The 23,044-nt window shown below is 36.8% G+C and overlaps 2 protein-coding genes across 2 annotated transcripts; both read right to left on the bottom strand.

Annotated features, from left to right (window-relative positions):
• Positions 1 to 460: 460 nt before the first annotated feature.
• LOC119999586 (B-box zinc finger protein 21) lies at positions 461 to 2,170 on the bottom strand. The gene is made up of 4 exons (XM_038847248.1): positions 1,890 to 2,170; positions 1,577 to 1,802; positions 1,064 to 1,480; positions 461 to 968 (listed from the first exon to the last, which is right to left on the bottom strand). The coding sequence occupies exons 2-4, from the start codon at positions 1,760 to 1,762 to the stop codon at positions 702 to 704; spliced, it is 870 nt and encodes a 289-aa protein (XP_038703176.1). The 5' UTR covers positions 1,763 to 1,802; positions 1,890 to 2,170; the 3' UTR covers positions 461 to 701.
• Positions 2,171 to 6,469: 4,299 nt separating this feature from the next.
• LOC120000293 lies at positions 6,470 to 15,727 on the bottom strand. The gene is made up of 8 exons (XM_038848314.1): positions 15,348 to 15,727; positions 11,473 to 13,521; positions 11,285 to 11,339; positions 10,560 to 10,708; positions 9,906 to 9,992; positions 9,236 to 9,364; positions 8,712 to 8,826; positions 6,470 to 7,611 (listed from the first exon to the last, which is right to left on the bottom strand). Exons 1-7 carry the CDS (start codon positions 15,414 to 15,416, stop codon positions 8,725 to 8,727), a joined length of 2,640 nt encoding a protein of 879 aa, XP_038704242.1. The 5' UTR covers positions 15,417 to 15,727; the 3' UTR covers positions 6,470 to 7,611; positions 8,712 to 8,724.
• Positions 15,728 to 23,044: the final 7,317 nt, after the last annotated feature.

Here is a 23,044-nt window from a genome sequence, read left to right as displayed (position 1 = left end):
TCGGTTAGATGAGACCCAACATTTAGGAAGACAATCTACAATGTATCTTTTGCATCAAAATGGTGAAAAATAATGTCAACTAAGGTTCAACAAATTTTGACTTCAACAAATTGGAAAATAAGTTTCAATTGAAAGTCTCATCCCCCCCCCCCCCCCCCCCCTCTTGGAGATGAAATAATTGATGGGGTTTGGTAGGACTTCTGTGATTCCATCCAGACAGAACAAGGACGAACAATCCGTCTTTGCCTCGTCTGGTCACCACCCCACTTATTGTTCTTAATAATTTCTCATCACCATCTTCTCCTTCTTTTGTTCACATCTGTCAAAGATGTCACAGTCTGCACTGTCAACCGACCAAAAGGGAAACAATAACACTTGTGCTTTATCTGTCACTTCCGTCCTTGTTTTATGATCACAACACACACAATTTCTTGAGAATCCAGGTGACCAGACGAGGCAATGATGAAGTGGAAAAAGATAGATTACCAAAAAAAGTTCTAGTTGGATTACATACCTCTGTACAAAAGAAACTTGCGAAATGCAAGTTTACAGAAAAGATTAACAGAACCAGTATATCAAAAACCACACAACCCATTGGACTGGAAAAAGAGTACCAAACGAAACCAGAAGGAAAAAAGGTCTATGAAAAACAAAGAGCATGAACTTTCTTCATGGAAAATCGAGATGTTGGTGATTTGATCTTACCATAAAGTCCTAGACCTCTTGAAGCCAGTGGATGGAGGGCTAATCTGTGGAACTGTAAAACCATCATCTGTCCATTTTCTGTTACCTTTCACAGTCGTAGCCTCCTTTGTCTCCTTGAACATTATTTGTCCTTCCATTTGTGAAGGATAGGAACATAGAGGAGCAGAAGCTTGAGGCACCCAGATTCCCAAATTTTCTGATGTGAAAGACCCAATATTGCTTTCAAGATCACTATCCATGAACGGCAACCTCCCATCATCATACTGCACCCATCAAACATGATATGACTTGGATCCGAACAAAATCGAAGTAATTCAAAGGAATTGATCATGTTTTGGGAAGAAGATTAAATGCATACCTTACAGAAACCAAAAGGAGTGTATGAAGAATCAAGAAAGTCCTCAACGTGCCAACCCGGCAGCATCTCTAAATACTCTGAGATGCTGCTTGTTGAACCAGTGTTTTCTCTCGCAACCAGACTATCCCCACCCTTGTTTATAGTCGTTGCTGCTGCTGTTGTTGAAGTAATTGAGTTTGAAGTCTTGGCCATTGATGGTGGATTTGAAACAGAGGAAGGTTGAGACTTTGGATCAGGAACATAATCAAAACCATTTGTCTCAGGAGTATACAAAGCAGGAGTAGCAGAAAGCTTGATCCCAGTGAGAAGAAACCTATTATGCTTCTGGGTATGCTCGTTGGCCTTGTGTATATGCCGATCACAATCTCTGCACAGAATCGCCCTGTCCTGCTGACAGAACAGGAACGCTCGTTTCTCCTGGACAAATCATCAAACACATGATATTCAACCCACGAAACGAAACAAAACAAAACCCCACCAAAATCAACTTCTCAGGGACAAAAAAGCAAATACTTGGCAGATATCGCAAAGTGGGCACTCCTTAGACGAAGGATGAAGGAGGGAGAACCGCTGGTGCTTAGAAGCCAACTTGTTCGCATGGTGTACACGGTGGTCGCAAGTGTCACACAGAGCCGCCTCGTCGGCGACGCAAAACACAGACGCCTCACCCTTGCCGCACACGTCGCACTGGATCTTCATTTCTTCAATCACACTATTGACGCACCCAATAACCAAAAAACTGCAGAGAGAGAGAGAGAGATACTCAGTTATGACAGAGATTGACAGATTAAAACCCGTAAAGCACAGTCGATGAAAGGGAATATACAATTGCAAGGAGATCAGGAGGCGGCCTTGTTGAACTCCATACTCTCTTTTGTGTTCAATATCGACATGGGTGGGTATGGAGGACAGGACAAACTTCTTTATTTGTTATTGAATGAAGGCCTTATGGGTGTTGAATTTGTAATCTTTCTTTGATTGGTTGGGGTCAGTGAAGAAGAGGAAATGGGAGCAGCTTGGATGTTAGCTTCTATTAATTGATTTTTGTGATTTATTTCTCAAAATCCTGACATTGATGACTCGGTTAAGGATCTTTCATTTCCTCTTTTGGCCCAGATGGACAGTGAATCTATATATGTACAGTAACAAAAGCACGCAATTGGATATATAAATTTTCTTTAAAATAAATAATACATATATATATATATATTTAATTGAAATATTTATAATAGGAATCCGAGTAGCTGAAATTTCAATTATCTCAGCTACTGAACCGTACGCATGAGATTTCATGTGTATTATGTGAAACCCACGAATTCATTTAAGTTATATCTGTTCAACTGAGCCAATGAGATAAGTGTGATACTAACTGCTCAGATCTTTTATCATTTTTGATTTTTGAAAAGAATATGTGTACTTTCAACAGTAGGGGGGGCCATGGATGTTTTTATCTGTGTTGATGGGGCTAGGCATGGGATGCTTTTAAAAGCTTTGCATAATATTATATAATCAATTGCTTAAAAAGATGCAGCCAACTCTCTTTATATAATTTAATTAAAGTAGAGCTAGCAAGTTGAGGAGAAGAGTATGGATGGATTTAGCGTTTTGGGTTTGTTAGGGTGGTAAAACTTTGTCCTGTTTGGATGATCAAATTTTGTTTGATTTGGATTAAACTAAGTTTAGACAACAGTTATATGTCCAAAATTCGAGTCCAAACAAACAAATACTTGTCTAGTTTAAAATCGAGTTAGAGCCAAACACACAAAATCTTGTTCAGTTTAAATTCGGACTCGAATTTCAGACATTTAAGTATATAAGTGATTTATCTTCTCATGATTCAAAGGATATAGAAATTGATTGATGGCATATGATGATGTTACGGGGCAAACTGTTTTGCAACTTGGGATTATTTGATGTTATTGACTTATTGTAATTTTCTTTTCTTCTCAACTTGAATATTGTGTCATTTTTAACTTGTTTTATGTTTGGAACTATATGACTATTTGGTTTGTATTTTATTTTATTTTAAGGCTTTATGAATGTTTCAATTTATTGTAATTTCATTTTAAGAAGAAATTAAAACAATGTATGTGGGGTTATCCAACATTATATCACAAAAAGGATAATGACATTTGAACAAATTGGACAAATCGGAGAACTCGCATTTAAACAAATTCAAGTTTAGTCAATTATGTAAGTCTGACATCCAATCTAAATTAGGGTCCAAACATGTAAATATTTCATAAATCCCTTATGTCAAAATAAAAATCAACTCGAAACTGATTTTTTTTACCACCCCTAATTACACTCATACTACTTCTACACATTCAAAATAAATCTCACACTTTATCTCCGGTAAGAATCAAACCTGAAATGACTAGAAGGCAAAAAAGCAAAGAAGACAAAGCAAAAGGTAGTAGATTTCTAGTGGGAAACGAGGGAGCAATCAATGAGCTCTAACGTGCCCCCTTACTAGGACGAATGTCGACATGTGTGTGTGTATATGTATACACACACACATATATAATAACACTTCCACGTTATGAGTGCATTGAGTAATTTAATCACTCAAATCCTGTAATTATATAAAATAATGACAATAATATATAAGTAGGGTTCAACTACTAGCAAAAAGAAAGATCAAACTATAGGATAGTGGATACCTACATATGATAATATATACAAGATTTGTGTAAGTATATTTGACCTAGCTAGATAGTTCTTGGGCTTCTTAAGATATTTAGTAATAGTGGATCACAGGCGAATGAGACATTATTAGTGGAGCCTAAAGCACCATATATATCAGATTACTGATTAATTAAGTTGAAACCGACAAATCAAATAACTAGAACAAGGGTTAGATTCACGAATTCAGAAAAGTTAAGTCTAAATTATTCATCTAAACAAAAGTGGATGGCATAATGACGTAGTGTGCATGGGGCCGTGGGATAGACTTACTCAATAACACAAACGACACTTTTTCTTTTCCAAGCTAAAAGATATGCACAATCCAATATATATATATATGTACGTACGGATACGTATTTTAGTGGTAAGATGTGTGTGAAACGATAAAGGAGGACGCAATTTGCTATTGGAAAGTTATATTTTATTACGTCCGTGATGCTAGTACATGTATATTTTATCTAAGACCTGAGCAATATACTATGCCTAAATATTTGCTCTCACTTATGGACATTTCTTAACATATGTATGTACATAAGTAAACCAAATCAATGCATTGATACACATATCTTTAGTCAACTTGGTCTTGTTGTATCCCGAGCATCCTCCTTTACATATTGAACATCTTTCTCAACAATGTGTATTTCTCTTCATAACTAAAGAGGTTATGGAAAGAGGTTATGAGTTCTAATGGGGAGGTAGAAAAATAAGAATATTTTCCAAGATAAAATCGTGAGGGAGAGGGTAAGAAAACCAGCACAGGCACCTCGGAGCGGACAAAACCTGAATGCTTAAATACCCAGGATGTGTGTGTCCATATATATATATATATATATTACTTTTGTGTATATAACATAATATATAGATATTATCTGATAGGGGGTTTAAAATGAGAGAGATTGTGGGCATCGGAGTAGTGTGTGAGGTGATAAGCTTTAACACACGAATATGCCTTACATATAGTTTAGATTCGTGTTCCTTTCACTTGGACACACTATCTATTACAATAATACTATTGATTGTTCTATATATATATATATATTATATGTAGCTATTGTGTCTTATATCACTACAAAGCACCTGCCCTTTCCAGATTTGCCAAAATTAACAACACAAAGTAGTTGGAGTAGGATATATATATATATATATGTTGGGCTCGACTTAAATTAGTAGTGTGAGGGTTGCATGCAAGACTAAAGCCAACTTATCACCTTAATTAGTTAATGCAATAGGCTAGCAGGAGATAGAGAGCTATCTAGCTGGACCCAAGCAGCAATGACAAAATTATATAAGATCGAATATTCTAGGAATTAATCCTTTTTTTTTATGAATATAAGTTGGTGGGAATTGAAGGCAATTTGGTTATTTAATGAAGAATATGGAACCATCTAGTCAAGTATGGGACTTTGTATGGGTATCTCATGATCTATATCTACATTATATATTATATGTAAAAGATATTTCATATATATGTATGTATATGTTATATGTAGCTATACTGTGTCTTTTTGTGTGCAGACTGCAGTTTGGTATGGGCAACATATATATATGCCTCTCCTGCAGTACTACTGGGAAAAAAAAAAACAAGAGAGGGGGAATCCATATTATGATAGAAGCATTGGACATGGGATGTTTTGGATAAGGTTTACAATAATAGAATAAAAATGATAATTATTCTATATTTCTATGGACAATTCGCTGGATATATTCCTCCATGCTTGATCCGCTCACATATATATATATATATATATATATATATATATATATATATATACACACACACACATGTGATGATACATTGCCGGAGGCTCGAGTTTGACACCTGTTTATTCAACTGATGCCATGAGTTGACAACTTGGGATGATAAACTTGATGGTAGGCCGAGTCGCCTGGATCGAATCGAACCGGTCCATGGGCCCATAATAAGAACCATGGGCATCTTTGTTTAAGAATATCCACATCAGATTAGCTAAACATTATTTATTCTCTATTATATAGAACAAATATAAAGAGCAAGTCAAAAAATACTTCTACACTAGATTACTTAAAGATTGTCTATTTTAATTAGGTAATTGCGAGAGTGATTCCTTACATTTAGATAACTCTCTCTCATCTTCTCTCATAATAAAATAAAAAAAAATGGAGAAGGAATTATTATTTTGATGTAGTAGAAAATATGATCGATAACCTGAGGCAGTATTGGTTGGATAAATAATCTATAAAATAAAGAATATTGACATTTTATATGTATTTTAGGAAATCTTTTTCAAAATGATGTGTCCATAATTTTGATGTCCATAATCTAGGTGACATGAGGAGAAGTGTGAGGGAATACAAAATGATCCCCGACACTTCTTCTCATGCCACCTAGATTATGGACAATTATGAATTTCAAAATTATGAACATGTAGTGCTTTTGAAATCTTTTAAGGAAATTTGATGCAGATGCCATAAATCATAGGCTTGTCAATAGGCCCGTAGACCTTAGTTATCTTAGGCCATGGGGCTGTTATGTTGCAATTGTTTGGGCCTTTGGGCCCATTAAATTAAATTGCCTAGGCCATCGGCCCGTGACATTGCACTTGGCTAGGTCATAGGCTTGCCGGGCTTTGGGGCGTCCGAGGCCGGAGACCTGCAAATATTTAAGTCGTGGGCCTTCAAATATTTAGGCCCTGGGCCTGTTATGATGATAGGTGCCTAGTATTCATTTTGCACTTCACGTTACAGAAGGGTGAAAATGCTGATCTAAACATTTTATTTTACATCGTAAAAGCAAATTAGCAGAAACAACGGCAACAAACACAAACAAATTACAAAATCTGATGCGAATCTGCAAATTTGTTATACTCGTCTCTTACAAACCATTAACGAAAACGTATCCGGTCACTCGTACAAACAATTATCATTTATCAACCAAGCTCAGAACTCGGTTTCAGACCTGTCAAAGGACCAGGAATTGGCAAGTAGTAGTAACAGCCTCTTAAACGGCGAGGTTTTTGACCCTAGGAGCAGCAACTTACGAAGCATATTGAGCCGGTATCATCCCTGTAAATCCATTGCGCTCCAAAGACGATGCGGACAACCTTGGCATTGAAGCCAAGAAGTAAACCTCATAGCTCGTTGACGCTCATATCAAGAGCTACTAAGATGCTAGTGAAACCCATGCTACCTGGTGCTCGGAATGTACATGTATTAGTTGTGTGAGAGAGCGCGTTGTTCAAGGGATGGGTGACCAAAGAGAACCGAAGGAACAGGATCACATAACTGGTTGTGACCAAGAACCAATACCTGTAAGAATCTCATGTTGAAACCCACCCCACCCAAAAAAGTAGTTTTTCCTCATGGAGAGCTCAACAAGTGATTCAAGCAGTGCTGATGGAAGTTGAACAGAGATCTGGTTAAAACTAGCACCAAGATAGTAGAAGTCTTGACCGAACCAAGATCAGGAAACTGACCAGATAGCTCATTTTGAGGTTAGAAAGTGAGTCAGGGATCAAGCCTGAAAATGAGTTGACTGAGACGTCGAGAATTTGAAGGTAAGGAAGGTTCCAGTTGGTGGAAGTGAGTGAATCCAAGTCACCTTTCAGGTCTGAGGGTTATCTCCATGATTCAAGATGATCCATGGATGATTCGGTCGCACCTGAACCCACAGGTGACCATGGAGGTGAATATATGGTCACACGGGTTGACTGAGAAAGTCCCATGAGCTCCGGCATGATCTGGTCACTATGGAACTCAGTTCCACACTGCTCTTCAGGAACACTTTTGCATTCATAAGTACAGAATGTAAAAGGACAGAAGTTGCTCCTGTCTTTCAACATCATTCGATATGTTGTCTTCTGCTTATGTAAAATCGTTATGGCCTGGGAAAGAAAGGAAAAGCAAAGTGAGACTGAAAGCTGCTTGATAGAGTTAATTGCAAAGCAACGTGGATTTTGCATGTGCATTAGATCTCATACAAATAAAGAATGCAAAGTGGGGGACCTGTGTATAAGAACAAGAATTGCTATCAAAATATAGACGGCAATGTTTGTGGGTGATTCAATGGTAGAGCTAGGATGACTTTTGAAGCTATTTAAAGTGGATAGCCAAGCAAGTGGGCATACTTAAAAAGATAATGGATCGCCAATCAGGATACTCAATTTATTATGGCCTTCATATGCCAAATCAAACTTAAACCTTAATAAATAAAAAAATAGAAACCTATAATCACCTCTCAGACCAATGATACTCTTGAACTAATGACTCCAGCTTCCGTAAACTTGAACTCACATAATTTCCATTTAAAATGGATCCAGCTAGAATCAAATCCTAAACCAGTGGTTCATTAGTGATTTCAAACCCGACACCCTAAATGAGTAGTCCATAAGTCACTTACAAATGACCATATTCATCAATATCCCTACTCTTCACTGATGTATCGAATCCCATAAATCCCTGAACATGCCCTGGAATTTTCAAGGGAAAACATTAAAAAAAAATCCTTCATGTTTCCCTCGGGGGTTAATGCACCAATCAGGTCCCGGAACTAATTTTGTATAGTGGGTTGATGGTAATCCACATCCTTCTCAAAATCTACGTCAGTGATATTAGCAATGTTTTATTTTTATACATCCAAATAAAGACGTCAATTCAATACCAATCCATTTTCGTGAAAGATCAATGTAGTAAATTTCATGTATTATAAGCTGATGGCATCGGTATAATTATGGATGTGCCAATGATGTCTACACTCTACACAGAAAATGACCACTAGAAGTGCTATATCCTATACATTCAATGATGTGGGGTGCCTGAAGAAAATGTTGTTTGTAAATCGAAGATAGCTTAAAAACATTTTTGGTGCCCCAACATCAAGAGCTGTGGTTTGATGCAGTAAACTCAGGCTGAACATAAGTTACAAACAGAACCCCAGAAAGCACAGTTAAAAGTGAGAAGCTTCTGATGAGGTTTTGGTACTTACACATATGCAGCCATCAAACTTGGTGTTCCTGGGCTTGATTCGTCTTGGTGATGCCATCCAGATACCTCTCCACACAACTTTGGTTCAACTCAAATATGAATGGCATTCCCCTTATCTGCAATTTCACCATTTGCACTAAGACAGATGTAGCGTGCACCCATATAACTATTCTGTACGATTGTTCTAAATTCCAACATGACCAATTTCCATAAAGAGTACAGAAATACATTTTATTTTATAAACGATCAGCACCATAAGAATAACTGAATAAGTGACTCGAGATTCAAACAAAACCAATCCTCAAACAGTAAATCTTTCCGCAAAAGTTGTTATATGTTACACATATATATTACTTGATGTAATTATTGTCTCTAAAGAAAACGAATTTATAATGATTAAAGACAATGAAAACACATTTAAAAGAGGCAATACTCCAAAGATGAGACAGACAAGAAATCAGAATGACGCACAATAAAGTAAATGGCAAACATCATCACATTTGAGAAAGGACTATTGAGAAATACCTCAATTAAACAGCTGTGGCTAAGGCCTAAACTCTGTCCAGCAACTACTTCCTTGCCATTCACGAAAATAGAACACTTGCCATGATTTTTCAGACTGAAAGATCCATCTTTACCCAAGCTTATACTTGCCTGAAAAAATAAGATCAGTAAAGCCACGATCCCTTTCAAAGTTATACTGTTAAGTATTGGGAGCTTCAGAGAGTTGAAATAGGCCACTAATACCCAAAAATTGAATAGAGGATGGCTTAAATGAAAGTTTGAGCAACTGGAAAAGAATGATCATGCTCACACAATATGACTGCATTGATACAAATGTTTGATTAGATAAACATACAAATGTTTGATTAGATAAACAGTTCCATCGATTAAGGGAAAATCAATTGATATAAATGTTTGTTTAGATAAAAGTTTCCTTCGATTTAAGGGAAAAGCAAAAGGTCCCTGAACCAATATTAAACAAGCAGTTCTTCATGGATGAAGAATAAAACATCCAATATAGTGAAAGCAGCTAATTCAAGAGCATTGACCAATATTTCGTAAAATGGAACTGCGGAAGTGTTGAAGAATAAAACATCCTTCATTATGAAGCTTTGAAAACCTAATAATGCATGCATGATGCTGACTATATGCTGTAATAAACATTAATACAAGTAGTCAAAGCTAATTTCACCTGCCGTCTCGATATTGTATTGGCACGCCCTTCTCTTCCCAGGTCAATGTCAACAGTTAGGTCTTCCGTTGCTCTACCAAGTACAACCTACACAAGACAATATTATATGTCAAAAAACATATCCAACTGGTCAACTTCAAACTAAAATCTCCATTAACTTCAGATGTAAGGCTCAGAAAGTAACAAAAAAATACAAAATTACAGTTTCCTTTCTAAACTATGAGCCCCAGCAATAGCATATTGGGAATTGGGATTACATGAAAAGCAAAACAACTCCCGCGCACAAGGTCAGAGAAGGGCAGATATATACTGCCTTGCCCCTGCAGATGGAGAGGCTGGTTCCATGACTTGAAATTGTGACCTCTAGGTTGCAATCATGCAATTCTACCATTTGGCCACAAAATATCAATACGAACTACATAATTAGGTTGGTCTTGGTTCCAAAAAATATGTGATGTTCCATCCGACAGTAAAATTGTAGCTATTTGAGTTGTTGTTTATGGGGCTTGATCCCACAGGTAGGCCAAAATATTTGGAAGGCAGCCTAGAATTTTATAAGAAAATCCTAATATGCAACTCTTCAAGGGTTGGGCAAGACCACATGCATCAAAACAACTCAAGTTTTCCTTTTTTACATTTTGGATAAATAAATACCTCAGGTTTCTTAATATAATACTTGGAACGTCGGCCATATAAAATAGCAAGTGCTCCATGTGATGCAATGGCTCTTTGCATATAAGAACCAACACCCTGTTCCAGTCTTATTATCACCCTCTTAGCATCCTCGTGTTGATATCTTGACACTGCACCATGGAGATCCATATGTCATATTACATAAAATACAAGCCAAAAAGAAACATCAAGATAGGAAGTCTCCAGGCATCAAATGTAAAAGATGTCATTAAAGAAGTTAAAAGGATAAAGACCCAAAGAAAAGCTCACTTCAGCTCACTCATTTAAAGAACAAGAAAAACCATCATGGTAGGATTAATCGATAAAACTACCTGACCACTTAAATGTGCAACAAATGCATTTATGGTTTGCAGTGCAGACTGAATCCACAAGAAAATGATACACAGGTGACAGGACATAGTATGAATCTTGTTTTCCAGCTAATGAATGGAAACCACAAGAAAATGATACACAGGACATAGTATATGCCCTACAATTCAGATTCATACATCACTTGAAAAAAGCAGTGTCGGTACATCCAAGACGTTCTACCAAAATAATGGCAAAGGATACCGGCGCAACACAAGAGGGTTATCAAATTACTACTGCAGTAAATTCACAGTGGCCAGAAAAATAGGAATGGAATAATTTGTTGTTTAATGAATACTATGAAGACTTTGAAAAAAAGGAATACTATGAAGTCTGACCTTCCTCGTTAGAGTACAAATCTTGGTCTTCTGGTTCCAAGTCCATATCAAGTATCTGATGTCATTAGAAAATACATATTTATATAATAAGCATTGATGAGGAACAAAGAAGAAGAAAGAGGTTATGAGAAACACTTATTAGCTAAATAGATCACCAATCTATAGAAGGTCAAAATCTTAAAGTTTACCATTGCCTCAACATCCGAAAAACAGGGTACATCTTCATCACTTTCAATAGGTAGATCCTCTAGATCTGATGGTGGAGGTTCTGCACAGTGTTCTGAGGCAGCCACATATAAAGACCCCATATTCGCATCTGATACTTGGTAAACTGTTTCATCTAGCTCTTGTTTAATGTCACTGGCATGACTCTGGGGATATCTTGTAAGGCTATCTGATCCAATAGCCGGCATCTCAATAAAAGAATCAATTGATCTTTTATCAAGATGCTGAAGCACAGCAAATTCAGTGACCTCATCCTTAAGAGCAGCAGGGAGGCAAGTGTCTGCACTAAAATTGGCTGAAGGAATCTGAGCTGAACTACCACAAGCATTGGCCACAAAACTGGTTGTAACATGGGTGGAGTCCTTATTGGGCACCTCGAATTTAACCCCACGATCACCAACTGGATGGTGGAACGCCCCTGGCATAAGTTGTGCTTCACTAATATGAGAACATGTATGAGATGGACTGGGATTTTTGAGATCTCTCTGCATCAAAGCTGAACCTCCTTCACTAGTTTTTTGATTGCTTGGCACAACCTTTGCTGATGCAAACTTTTTATTATCAGCTTGAAGATTTCTTCTTGCCACAGAGGAAACTGACGTTGAACGCAATCGGTTGGGAAATGTAACATCATCATTGCATGGAATTTCTGGGTCTTCAGTGTTTAACATACAGCAAATTACTCCATCAATCGTAGCAGTAAACTGCGTATTTGAAACTGACACAGAGGATAGAAATTGGACCTTTGAGTTGCAAACAATATTATTACCACACCGCAACTCTTGGTTGTCATTCAGTTCCCCAGGACATGCACCAGGTTGATTTGGAACACAGTCTGGAGTTACTAATGCCCCAGGTTCAGTTCCATCTGGCATGCCATCTTCATCAACATTTGCTGGTGAACTCAACAAAAGGGAGCTCACACCATCGTAGTAAGATTTATCAATCCTATCCTTTCCAACAATATCCATGAAAAGAAGTTCATTCTCATTAGAAAAGTCCAGAAGGGAGTTGGAGAGTTCTACCAAATAAAGTTCTGTGCTAGCACTAGGACTTTTAGATTCATCACACAACATCTGCTGCTTCAACTTGGAGTTCATTCGTACATCAGTATACCCTGATGTTGTTGCGTTCTCAGTATCACCATGATTGGCAAGTGAAAATGTTTCCCCAGCGTGCATATCTTTCTCCCTTAGATCAACATCTACCGCGATGGCTGCCGCAGAAATGCCTTCAACTGTTCTCCAGATTGGCATCTCAGGAAGCGGAGACGAGTAGTCCAAGTTCTGGAAAGCTGCATCACACTCGGGAATGGGAGAATTAAAGACCTGTTTTCTTTCAAATGCAGTGCACAAAGTTCCTGGATCACCATTTATTTGGTCATATTCTGAGAGAGGTTTCATACTAGAATTATCAGCACCATACAGATTGTGTGCTGGCAGTTCTTGCTGTATAGTATCTTGCTCCATTGGAAAATCTCCTTCAACAGGAATTTGAACACCCGTATTAAAAACATGGGTTGAACCACCATCCCCAGCAGTAACGTCACCATCCACCAAAATTTGTGGAAAAGCATGATGCACGATATCTAATTTTGATTCCTGGAGCCCAGATTGATTTGAAATAGGATCTCCCAGTATGCAACTTCCAGATAAAGGGTCAGCTGCACCATCAATGTAGTTGCTACTATTGTGAGGACCAAGAAAACCAAGATCCATGGAGCCAAATGACTCGTTCTGGATTCTTCTCCGCAGAGCATAGTAAGAACTACGAAGACTTTCAGCTTTTCTCTTCCCAGAACTACTTTTGTTTACTTTTGAATTCCCTGCCTTGTTGAATTTTGATGGAAGCACTGAAGCCGATCGCTCTAACTCAATCATGCGAAAAGAAGCCGATGCAGAAACCACAGGATCATAAAGGAGTGCATGCCATCGTTCTTGCAGCTCCCTAATAGTGAATTTTCGTGAAAACTGCACTGCACCTTTAGCAAGAGATTCTAAGGAGGCACCAGCCTTCAAATTTTAAAAAAAAGAAGAAGAAGAAAGAAACAAAATCAAAAAAGATACACATGAATAGGCAAAAATTTGATACTTATCCAGTTATCCCACCCACCCTATAAGTAAGAAATAAATAAGTAAATTCAGCTCTCTATTTGATCAGGGGCGGATCTTTCAAGGGAAATGCCCCCCCAAAGTTTTAGAAGTTATTTTGTAGACTTTAAGTTTTAGTTGCTATAATGAAATTTATAATACATTTTTATTGGTTGGCCGCTCCAAAAGTATTGAAATACTACTTGACCCCCAAGAAATACAATGCATGCTCAGTCCACTACACTCAGTGATTATCCTACCACAGGTCTTTGCTTATAGTTGAGTTATAGTATAGTTATAATATAATGCATTACAACTCGTCCTCGCTCTTTGCTATTCCAAAAAAAGGTCCTTTCTCATACTTTCCAAACATTGTGCCGTTTCATACCCCATATGTTAAAGTACAATTTAATGACTTACTAAATATGCAACAAACAGTAAGATTCACGTCATATGTACATATGCATTTGAATAACCATTTAAGATGAAATAGAATCATGCTTTGAGTACCATTTAACATAAGAGAAATATTTAATCGCTGATTCAACAATCAAATGTTTATGACAACCAAGGGCTTGTGCTACAGGTTTTGAACCGACATAAGTATATTCGATGGGAATGAAATAAATTCAGAAAGCTCTCGTACAGATCCAAGGATACTGCAAACCCAAAAAGGATAACAAAGAAATTTTATTAAAGCTTGATGAGAAAGGACAAAATACTTAGAAAAGATACACTGGCTTGAGCTACAAACTAACCATAAGTGCATGAATCAAGAAAATGTTAAATGATAAATAAAAATCTAATAGGTAGGACGAATGATGTCTAAGACACATCAGTCTCCAAACATCAAACATAAAACAGGACATATACAAAAGTGTCAAGCTTGGATTAAACAGAGGACACAAGGTTCCCCCACACACTAACGTCTTTGGGGAGGGCATATGTACATAGCGGTACCTCCGCATTGCAGAGAGGTGCTGGCTGCTTCAGCAACTCGAATCTGTATGTTGCAATGAACTAATTTTACCACTGCACCAAGGCTCACCATCATACATTTAATAGAAACTAATTAATCACCAAATATTTCTACCAACCCGAAAATTGTCCAATAATAACCGTCAGTTGGTACTTGACCAGAGTCTGAATCCCCCCGTTTCAAAAAAATTACAAAAATATACCCATGCTTGTATGTATTATCAACACTCAGGATTAATATCTTTCCAAAATAAACTCTCCCACGCTTCAAAACATACTGAAGAGGAATCTAAGCCTTTAGACACAAAACTGAGGCCCCGAATACGTGGAAAGAGAAGAGACACAAACCACGTCATAGCCAGTTCCACGCGTCACAATCCCAGGCCTTCGACACCTCTACAACACAGAAATCTTACAAAACTAGGCATAAACCTAACTTATTTGAGTCAAACCACTTAATACCAACTTAAAATTGAAGAAAAGTAATAGTTACACACAAGGAATGCCAATAATTACAGCATACACCCCGCATAAACAACAATCCCCAATTCTAAAAATTCAAACTTCAACACAAGGGGGCGAAATCCCAAAATCCTCAACAGAAACCACAACAAGTGGCTTAAAACTGTATATACCAATCAAAATTACAAAGCAAGAAGATTAACCAACCCAAAAAACAATAACCTAAACGGAACAGGGAGAACAAAACGAAAAGAACCAGTTCTTAAAAATTAATCAAGAAATAAATTGAGAATGTGCAAAGAAATCACCTCCACAGCGTTTTTCAACAAAAGATCGTCCTCCGGCGACCACGAAGACACTGGAGCCAGAGCTCCCATTGTCAACTCTCCCTCTCTTGAGTGAAATTGTTGCAGAGGAAGAGAGAGAGAGAGAGTAGTAGTAAATAACGGGGACAGAGGGTTTTAGAGAAACCTAATGAGAGAGAAAGATTGGTCGGACAGGGAGGGGCATATTAGAAACGTGGACATAAGAATCGGCGGTGTGAGAGGTGACCGGAGATATCACGGGAAATCCGTGAAATCGGTGTCCAGCGAGGGCACGTGCTCCGCAAGAGGGAACTGTGATTCTCGTTCAGGTGACGAGAAAGTGGACGATGGTTGTGTGTACTTGGGTTGACTGGTATTTTCTGATATTTTTAAAAGTATGTCCACTAGTGATTGAATTTTTTATATATTGTATTCCCTCCATTTATGGCCTTATGGGAAGAGTTCTAATTATTTGCAACTCTAGGCTGATTTCCACTTTTGTAATTTTGTTTCACCTTAGATGGCAAGATAATATTTTATTTGGTAGATACGTCGATATAGAATTGTGTGTGTCAATTACCTATGTAAACTTGTATATACATGTCATTTCTTTTTGGTAAATGAAAACGATATCATATAAATTTACCATTTGAACATCTAATATGAATCCAAACTCGGACCGTCAAACGCACGTAAACATAAGTTTCTCACCTAATGACAAAGTAAGTTGGTCAAAGTCTTGTGCGAGGCACGAGTTTGCTCCCAATGAAAATCGAACTTATGATCTTCTGAATCCATATGGTTGGTCCTAAAAAGATTCACCACTAAATTATCATCTAAATGGTTAATTATAGGTCATGAGTTGGATTGTAGATTTTCTATATTCACAATGATATAACTTTTTTAGTTGGCGAGTACATAAAATTGGGTAATATATACTTTTCGTCATCAAAAAATTCATTATTTTTCCAATTCAGCCGTCGAATGTTCAAATGTTATAACTTAGTAACCAAAAGTTCAAATTTGTTTTAATCCAGTCACATTAGCAATTTAAGGTGGAGTTTTCAATTTTTAAAAAAATTTAATCTCTCCTACAAAATTACACATAATCACATTTAAAAGAAAAAAACAAATGTTTGACTTTTATATCTCACCTTGGCACATTGATTGCCCATAACTGAAAAAATTTGAGTTACCAAAATTGAACAAATTTGAACTTTCAATTACTTACTTGAAATGTTGAAAAATTATATGACATAATTGAAAAATGCAAAATTTTTCTGTGACGAAAAGTATACGTAACCCACAAACAGACATGAGGCAATATTGGACATACATGGCATGCCAACTCAATCAAGGAATGAAAGTTTAGATTTTGTTAATCAATTAATTTTTTAAAACGCTTTAATTGTTCTTGGCCTTGCCTGCCTTATTATTTCAACCACAATCATGATTTTGACAACAAAGAGGGTATAAATTAAAAATTCAAGGGTTCTAAATTGAAATTACCATATTATTAATATTATTAAATTTTGTTTGAGGGGGTCAACGTGGCTTCGTCACTAGCTACATGAATATGTGAGAATAATTAATTAAAGACAATTTACTAAAATGTCATAATTAAGATGACCACCTAATTTCATTTCTCTCCGATGTTTGACATGCTTAATTTTGATAAGATCAATGTTTTCTGATGGACATGGAATTTTCATTTGAACTCAACGATGGTCGCTGTTCTCCCCCATCACCTTCATTGGGTTATGAAATTCCGACCTGATTGCGGTGCAATTTGTTCCTTTGTGGATTTTATTATAGTCTGTATCTTTCTATAACTACAACTAAGTACTGCCAACTTGCTTTCCAGTAATTACGAGATTGAATTTTTGTAATCTCATTTTATTTTTCTTGTTTTGAAATATTGTAATCTCATTTTCAATGACTATTGACTTCAATATGGCACATATATATATATATATACAATCCGTCTCACATGAGGGATCCCGTTGCTCAGTTATTTGCGGGATACAAATTTCTGCCATTAGATCAATCTTGCGGTCCATATAAGCTTTTATGTTTTATCCCCTAACCCATCGTCTCTCTGACTCTCGATCTGCCAGTCTCTCTCACTCAAGCGGCCGTCTCTCTCACTCTCAATCTGCCCGAACCCCATCTGATCTGCTTGTCTCTCTCACTCAAGCGGCAAAGCAATTCCACAACTCAGCAAAGCAAAGCAATTCCACAACTCATGCAAAGAATAATAGATCATAGAACAAAAATGAGTCCTATTCTTATGAATATCCTACAATCACATGAAAATCATACTTTTCTGATTCAACTGCAAGAATATCTGCCCCCACTCACAATCCAATCGCACAAAAAACTCATAGAAAAATTGTCAAAAATCATAAAATCCCTAAACTAGGAAGATTTTCATAATAGTAAAAATACTCAAAATTCCATCATTCAAAGAAGCCCAAAATCCCTAACACCGCACATAACAAATCAGACTCTGCCGTTGAACGAAGAACCCCTCACCACCTCAAACAGACGATGTAAATCGATGAATAATCCCTAACAAAAGGGTCTCAAGATGAAGATGGTGTAAATCGGCGAAGATGTAAGTCGACTCTGCCTTGCTTCGATCATTTGGGTCTGGTTTTGATGAAGACTGTCATTGCTTTGGTCATTCGAGTCCATACGCACAAGATGGTGCAGATCGACGAAAGAAAAAGATAGAAATTCGCAATCGGGTCTTCATATTTTGCTGTAGATCGACGAAGGAGAAAGAAAGAAATCAGGTCTTCATCTTTAGCTGTAGATCGATGAAGGAGAAAGATAAAAATCGAGTTTGCTATTTTTCTGGGTCAAAAAAAAGGATTAAAGCCTTAAAGGGTAGTGGGGATTTGTAGCCATTGGATTGATCTAACGAATGGAAAAGGATGTCCCGCAAGTTAAAGCGGATGCGGGATCCCTCATGTGAGACGGATTGTATATATATATATATATTATACAATAATGATAGCATCAGTTGATATCTCAGTTTATAAGTTGACGCACAAAATTTCACGTGCATTATATGAGACATGTAAAACTCGCGAATTCACTTAAATCTCATACATCCAACTCAGCACAAACGCAATTCCACCGACTTAAATTTCTTTCATTACAAAGCAAGGATGTTATGTTTCCTGCACAACGGACCAAAGACCAATCAAGCTTTCTTTTTTAAAATGACAAGAAACAATGGGCCTTCTTTCCTTGGAGACGGGAGGCCCAAATGGACATGTTGGGCCTTCTTTGGAAGAAGCTTCAGTTTCTACTTTTTAAGGGGCTCTACTATATGGTGTAATAGACGACGTTTTCCGTTGGCAGCCCATAGAGTTGTCGAAAGTGGAGGGAGAACTGGGGAAGTAGGAGTAAGAGGGGAACGTGATAGCAAGTTCTACTAACCTTTCGTCGATCTTGAGACACCAATCTCGCAACCACCACGACCCACCGTGGATCGGCAATACCACACCACTCATATGCTTGGAGAGAACTCTACAAAATGTTAGAAATATAAGCGTCCCACATCAATTAGGTGAGAATAAACCATGTGGTTTATAATTTGAATCCAACTTCTCTCAATTGTAAGGGCCTTTTTAAGAACAAAATCGTGCGGACAATGCCTCTACAGATGGATTGGACCAAACCTCTCTCTCATCTCCTCACTTGGTTCTTCTAATCCTTTCAATTCCCTTAAATTATAATACAAAACTTGCAAGTGAATTGTTAGTTTAACGACAATCACATTGCATATAAAGGATCACCCACCTATTAGGGTGTGGGTTTGAATCTTATCCCTCCCCAAATCCTTGTTTTAAAAATAAAAAACTCGGTTTTTTTTTCCAATTTTTAAGTGATTTTATGTTTCTCGTATTTTTTAAAATTGATAAATTTTCAATATTGTTTTCTGTTTTCGAAAAATATAAAAAAAAATACATGGGAAATAAAATATACCAAATATTCTTAATTTTTTCACAAGTCGCGCATATGCAAGACTAGTGGGACCCCTACCACAAAAAAAGAAAAAATGGACCCACTCCTACTAAGATCTCTGCACACCTCTCGTGTAGGGACCACCACCCATCTTGTCGAGTTGGTGGGGCCCGGGTCCAAACAGTAAGAAATCGTATACTTGGACAGGGGACTTACGAATGTCGAAACTGCGACATGCATGGGGCGTATGACAAAAGGCACTGTACGTATGGGGTGTGGACTGTTTTTGGGACAAACGGACTTGAACATATATAGTAGTCGTAGCCTTGTAGGAGTAGGGGTGATGATACAGATAACCTTGTAAGTATAGAGATCCCGTGAGAGGGTGTCTGGGACCCGATATAGGGAAAAGGTTGGACTAGGTTAGGGTTTTTTTTTTTCTTTCTGTTATGTGGTTAGGGAACAAAGGAAACCCTAGTAATTTGGCTAAGCCACGCGTGTAAGTGAAGCAAGGTTGGTTAGATTTCTAAACTCCGGAGAACTATATATTAATTATTCGGCTTTAACAAGTGGAAGAGAATTAATTTTGTATGACGAGGAACCATGAACCTCCTTTAGCTCATGTAAATTTCGGATACTTAAATCGTCACAACATTCTCCCAAAGTACTTGATAAGTCGTTGAGTGTTTATGCGGAGATTTGAACTTGGATGATTGGATCCCCCAGTTGAAAGATTCATCTCCGTCCAACTTAGTTACTCTTGGGTGGTTCTCTTACGACAATTAATTAACCATCATATGTTCTAACTTGGAATTACAAAATATTTGCTATTCAAATATTAGATTGCTCAATCAGGAATCAATTTTCTGTTCATGAAGTGTATCAAAGCTTTTCTTTCAATTATAAAAAAGCAATTAATGAAATTGCAATTATATGGTCTTTAGCATTTGATGGCTAGTAATTCTCAAAGCATTATTGATGGTTCAAAATTACTTGTCGGTGGTCACACACATGACTACATCAATTATGACTGGAATAAATCATCTTGGTTGAGTTCAAATAATGAATGCTTTAATGCTTAATCCATGAGCAGGAAGATTGACGGGTCTTTATAGTTTATATTCGTCAACAAGCAGGGAAAAAAAGGGGGAGTCAACTGGCAGAATCGAGTTCAGGGCTCGAGACTTGTAATGACAAGGACACAATAATTGACAAGGACACCACAAAAATAAAATTTGATTTCTAAGATTTTCAAACACAATATTTTTAATCAAAAACAACACTAAACAAACTCACTTTAAACCTTTTAACCAATAACTTATGATCCCTCAATTATATATCATTAGTTTCACTTTCATCGACCCTAAACTTTTTTCTCTTAAAATCATTCAAAAATACATGCTTCGTCTTTAAATGAGATAGACGCAAAAAAAATAATACGTTGCATTTAATTGGCATATTAGAATAATCCTAAGTGACAAACTTTGTCAAATGTCAATGTTATATCGCTAAACTTTCATTTTCGTTCTTACTCTTAAAAAAAAGCTAAAGCAATCGTCTAAAATCTGTCCAGAATAATAAGGGCCTATCCATGAAAATCAATTCACAAATATGAATTTGTCCATAACAATATAGTGCCCAACATCACATAACATGAATCCGTACAACATAACATCACATTACATAACATGAATATGTCAAACATCCACAACCATGAATCTGTCCAAAAGTTGTCCAACATAACATGGCTAATGAATAGGCAAGACTTTGCTGCACCTCATATATATAAAAGGAGCAATCTAGCTAGTTATTAGGCTAGCCTCCTACCCAAATCATGAGGAGCCCCATTTCACCAAAATTTGAGACCTCCATTTCGGCAATCAAATACTAAACTAATCCCTATACATAATTCCGATAGAGAATATAAAGTAGTTAACAGTGCAAAAGAACTGGTCTTTTGTTGCCTCGGGCCCCTAATATTATTCATTGTCACATATTTAATTCTTAACCTGAACTTTTCATTGATTTTGGGTGCCATATAATATTAATTATTTCAAATAATAATAATTATTATTGTATTAATGTTTTGATTTACTTGAAATGTTTTAATTTCAATTTCTACTTGAAATAATATTTTTGTGGTTAAGCGATGAGCGGCTTTGACTTAACTTATCATGTCATCATATTGTTAAATGAGAAACTTCTATATGTACTGTTCTGATGGTTTCAATTTATACCTCCAAATGACAAACTTGTATGATATCATTCTCTTTTGTCAAAAGGTACGATAAGGCTATGGACGGCGGAGTCCATACAAATTGCCGCTAATTTGCCGGAATCACGTGATCGATTGATAGAGAAAGTCTTTGTATACAACAAAGAGAGATTATGGTGTGGGATGGAGTCCACCATAAGAAGGGATGTGTACTCGAGCATTATTAGATGCAAGCTAGGTAAAGATGACCACTATAGGAGGCACTATAACTCTAGGGTTCAATTATTTTCAAACTTTACCAGCAATTGCTATCATGGATGGATACAACTAGTGAAAATTCTTTTAACCTAATTTCACATGTGGTAATTATGGAATAATGGAATAACATTAAACTAATTGTCTACTTGTACTTCACTTTTCACTTTGTGGTAATTATGGAATATATGATGGATGGACATCATTAACTCCCTTATAAAGAGGGAAGTTACTTAGTTACTAATGAAAATTAACAAAAATATATATATCTATACAAATATACATACATACATATATATTTTCAAGTAAGTACGCCTGTAATAAAGAAAGTTCATGAACCTCTAATATCAGTTGTTGGATCTGACCAATGACTAAGATTAAAAATGATAAAAGGGTTTGGGCTGACGAAGGGGTGGGTTTTGAAGACCTCTAAGTTTAGGTGGTCGACCTACTTGTTGTGTCGGTTGTCTGAGATAGGGCTCAATCGGCCGGATCTAGGCGATTTTCGTTTGGATTTTTTGCGACTTCCAAGCAATTTTATGACTAAATCAATTATCGTTAGTGGTCGGGTTTTCTTGAGGAAATCAGAGAAATTTTTGTGATAGCCAGTCATTCGAAATGGTGGCCAGACAGTGTCGGTGATGGCAACGGTCATTTTTGAATTCTTACTTTTTATCGTCTTTAATCTTAGCTGTTGGTCAGATCCAATGAATGAGATTAGAGATAAGTAAACTATATATATACACGACTGTAAAAAGTGAATTATTTAGAGTGGTAATTAGTTAAGTTATTGGGTTTAGACATATAGGATAGTGATCAAACTGTGTGGACCCAAATCCGAATAGAGCTCTAATACATATCAATAAACCGATCGAACAAGAGCATAGAGAATTGCAAATGAGCATGACTTTAACTTAAACTATATTCGAATTGTTTGGATATTGATTTGGACATACACAAATATTTGAGTATGACGAGGTCCCAATTCGATCGATTTAATTTGGATGTAATTTGTATGGAGAATATCGGTTGACAACCATGGTTATCACTGAAAGTAATAGCTGTGTTGCATATATACACATACATATATATGAAATCATTGAAATGTAAATATATAGGTGCATAGGTTACGGGTCCATATAGTAGAAATCGGTGCGGTTTCCTCGAAGTTTTAATCACAGACGTTTAGTCTCTTTACCAATTTAGAGTCCACACAATTTTTTGAATTTGACAAACGTACTATACGTTTGAT

Source organism: Tripterygium wilfordii, chromosome 6, assembly GCF_013401445.1.
Source record: "Tripterygium wilfordii isolate XIE 37 chromosome 6, ASM1340144v1, whole genome shotgun sequence".
NCBI lineage: Eukaryota > Viridiplantae > Streptophyta > Magnoliopsida > Celastrales > Celastraceae > Tripterygium > Tripterygium wilfordii.
This window is presented reverse-complemented; position numbering and strand designations above follow the sequence as displayed.

Coding starts and splice junctions, on each gene's coding strand:
- LOC119999586 (XM_038847248.1), bottom strand. CDS start 1,762: ATGAAGATCCAGTGCGACGTGTGCGGCAAGGGTGAGGCGTCTGTGTTT. Junction 1,481..1,576: donor CACTTTGCGATATCTGCCAA/GTATTTGCTTTT, acceptor TGATTTGTCCAG/GAGAAACGAGCGTTCCTGTT. Junction 969..1,063: donor CTCCTTTTGGTTTCTGTAAG/GTATGCATTTAA, acceptor TGATGGGTGCAG/TATGATGATGGGAGGTTGCC.
- LOC120000293 (XM_038848314.1), bottom strand. CDS start 15,416: ATGGGAGCTCTGGCTCCAGTGTCTTCGTGGTCGCCGGAGGACGATCTT. Junction 11,340..11,472: donor TTTCGGATGTTGAGGCAATG/GTAAACTTTAAG, acceptor TAATGACATCAG/ATACTTGATATGGACTTGGA. Junction 10,709..11,284: donor TTTGTACTCTAACGAGGAAG/GTCAGACTTCAT, acceptor TCCATGGTGCAG/TGTCAAGATATCAACACGAG.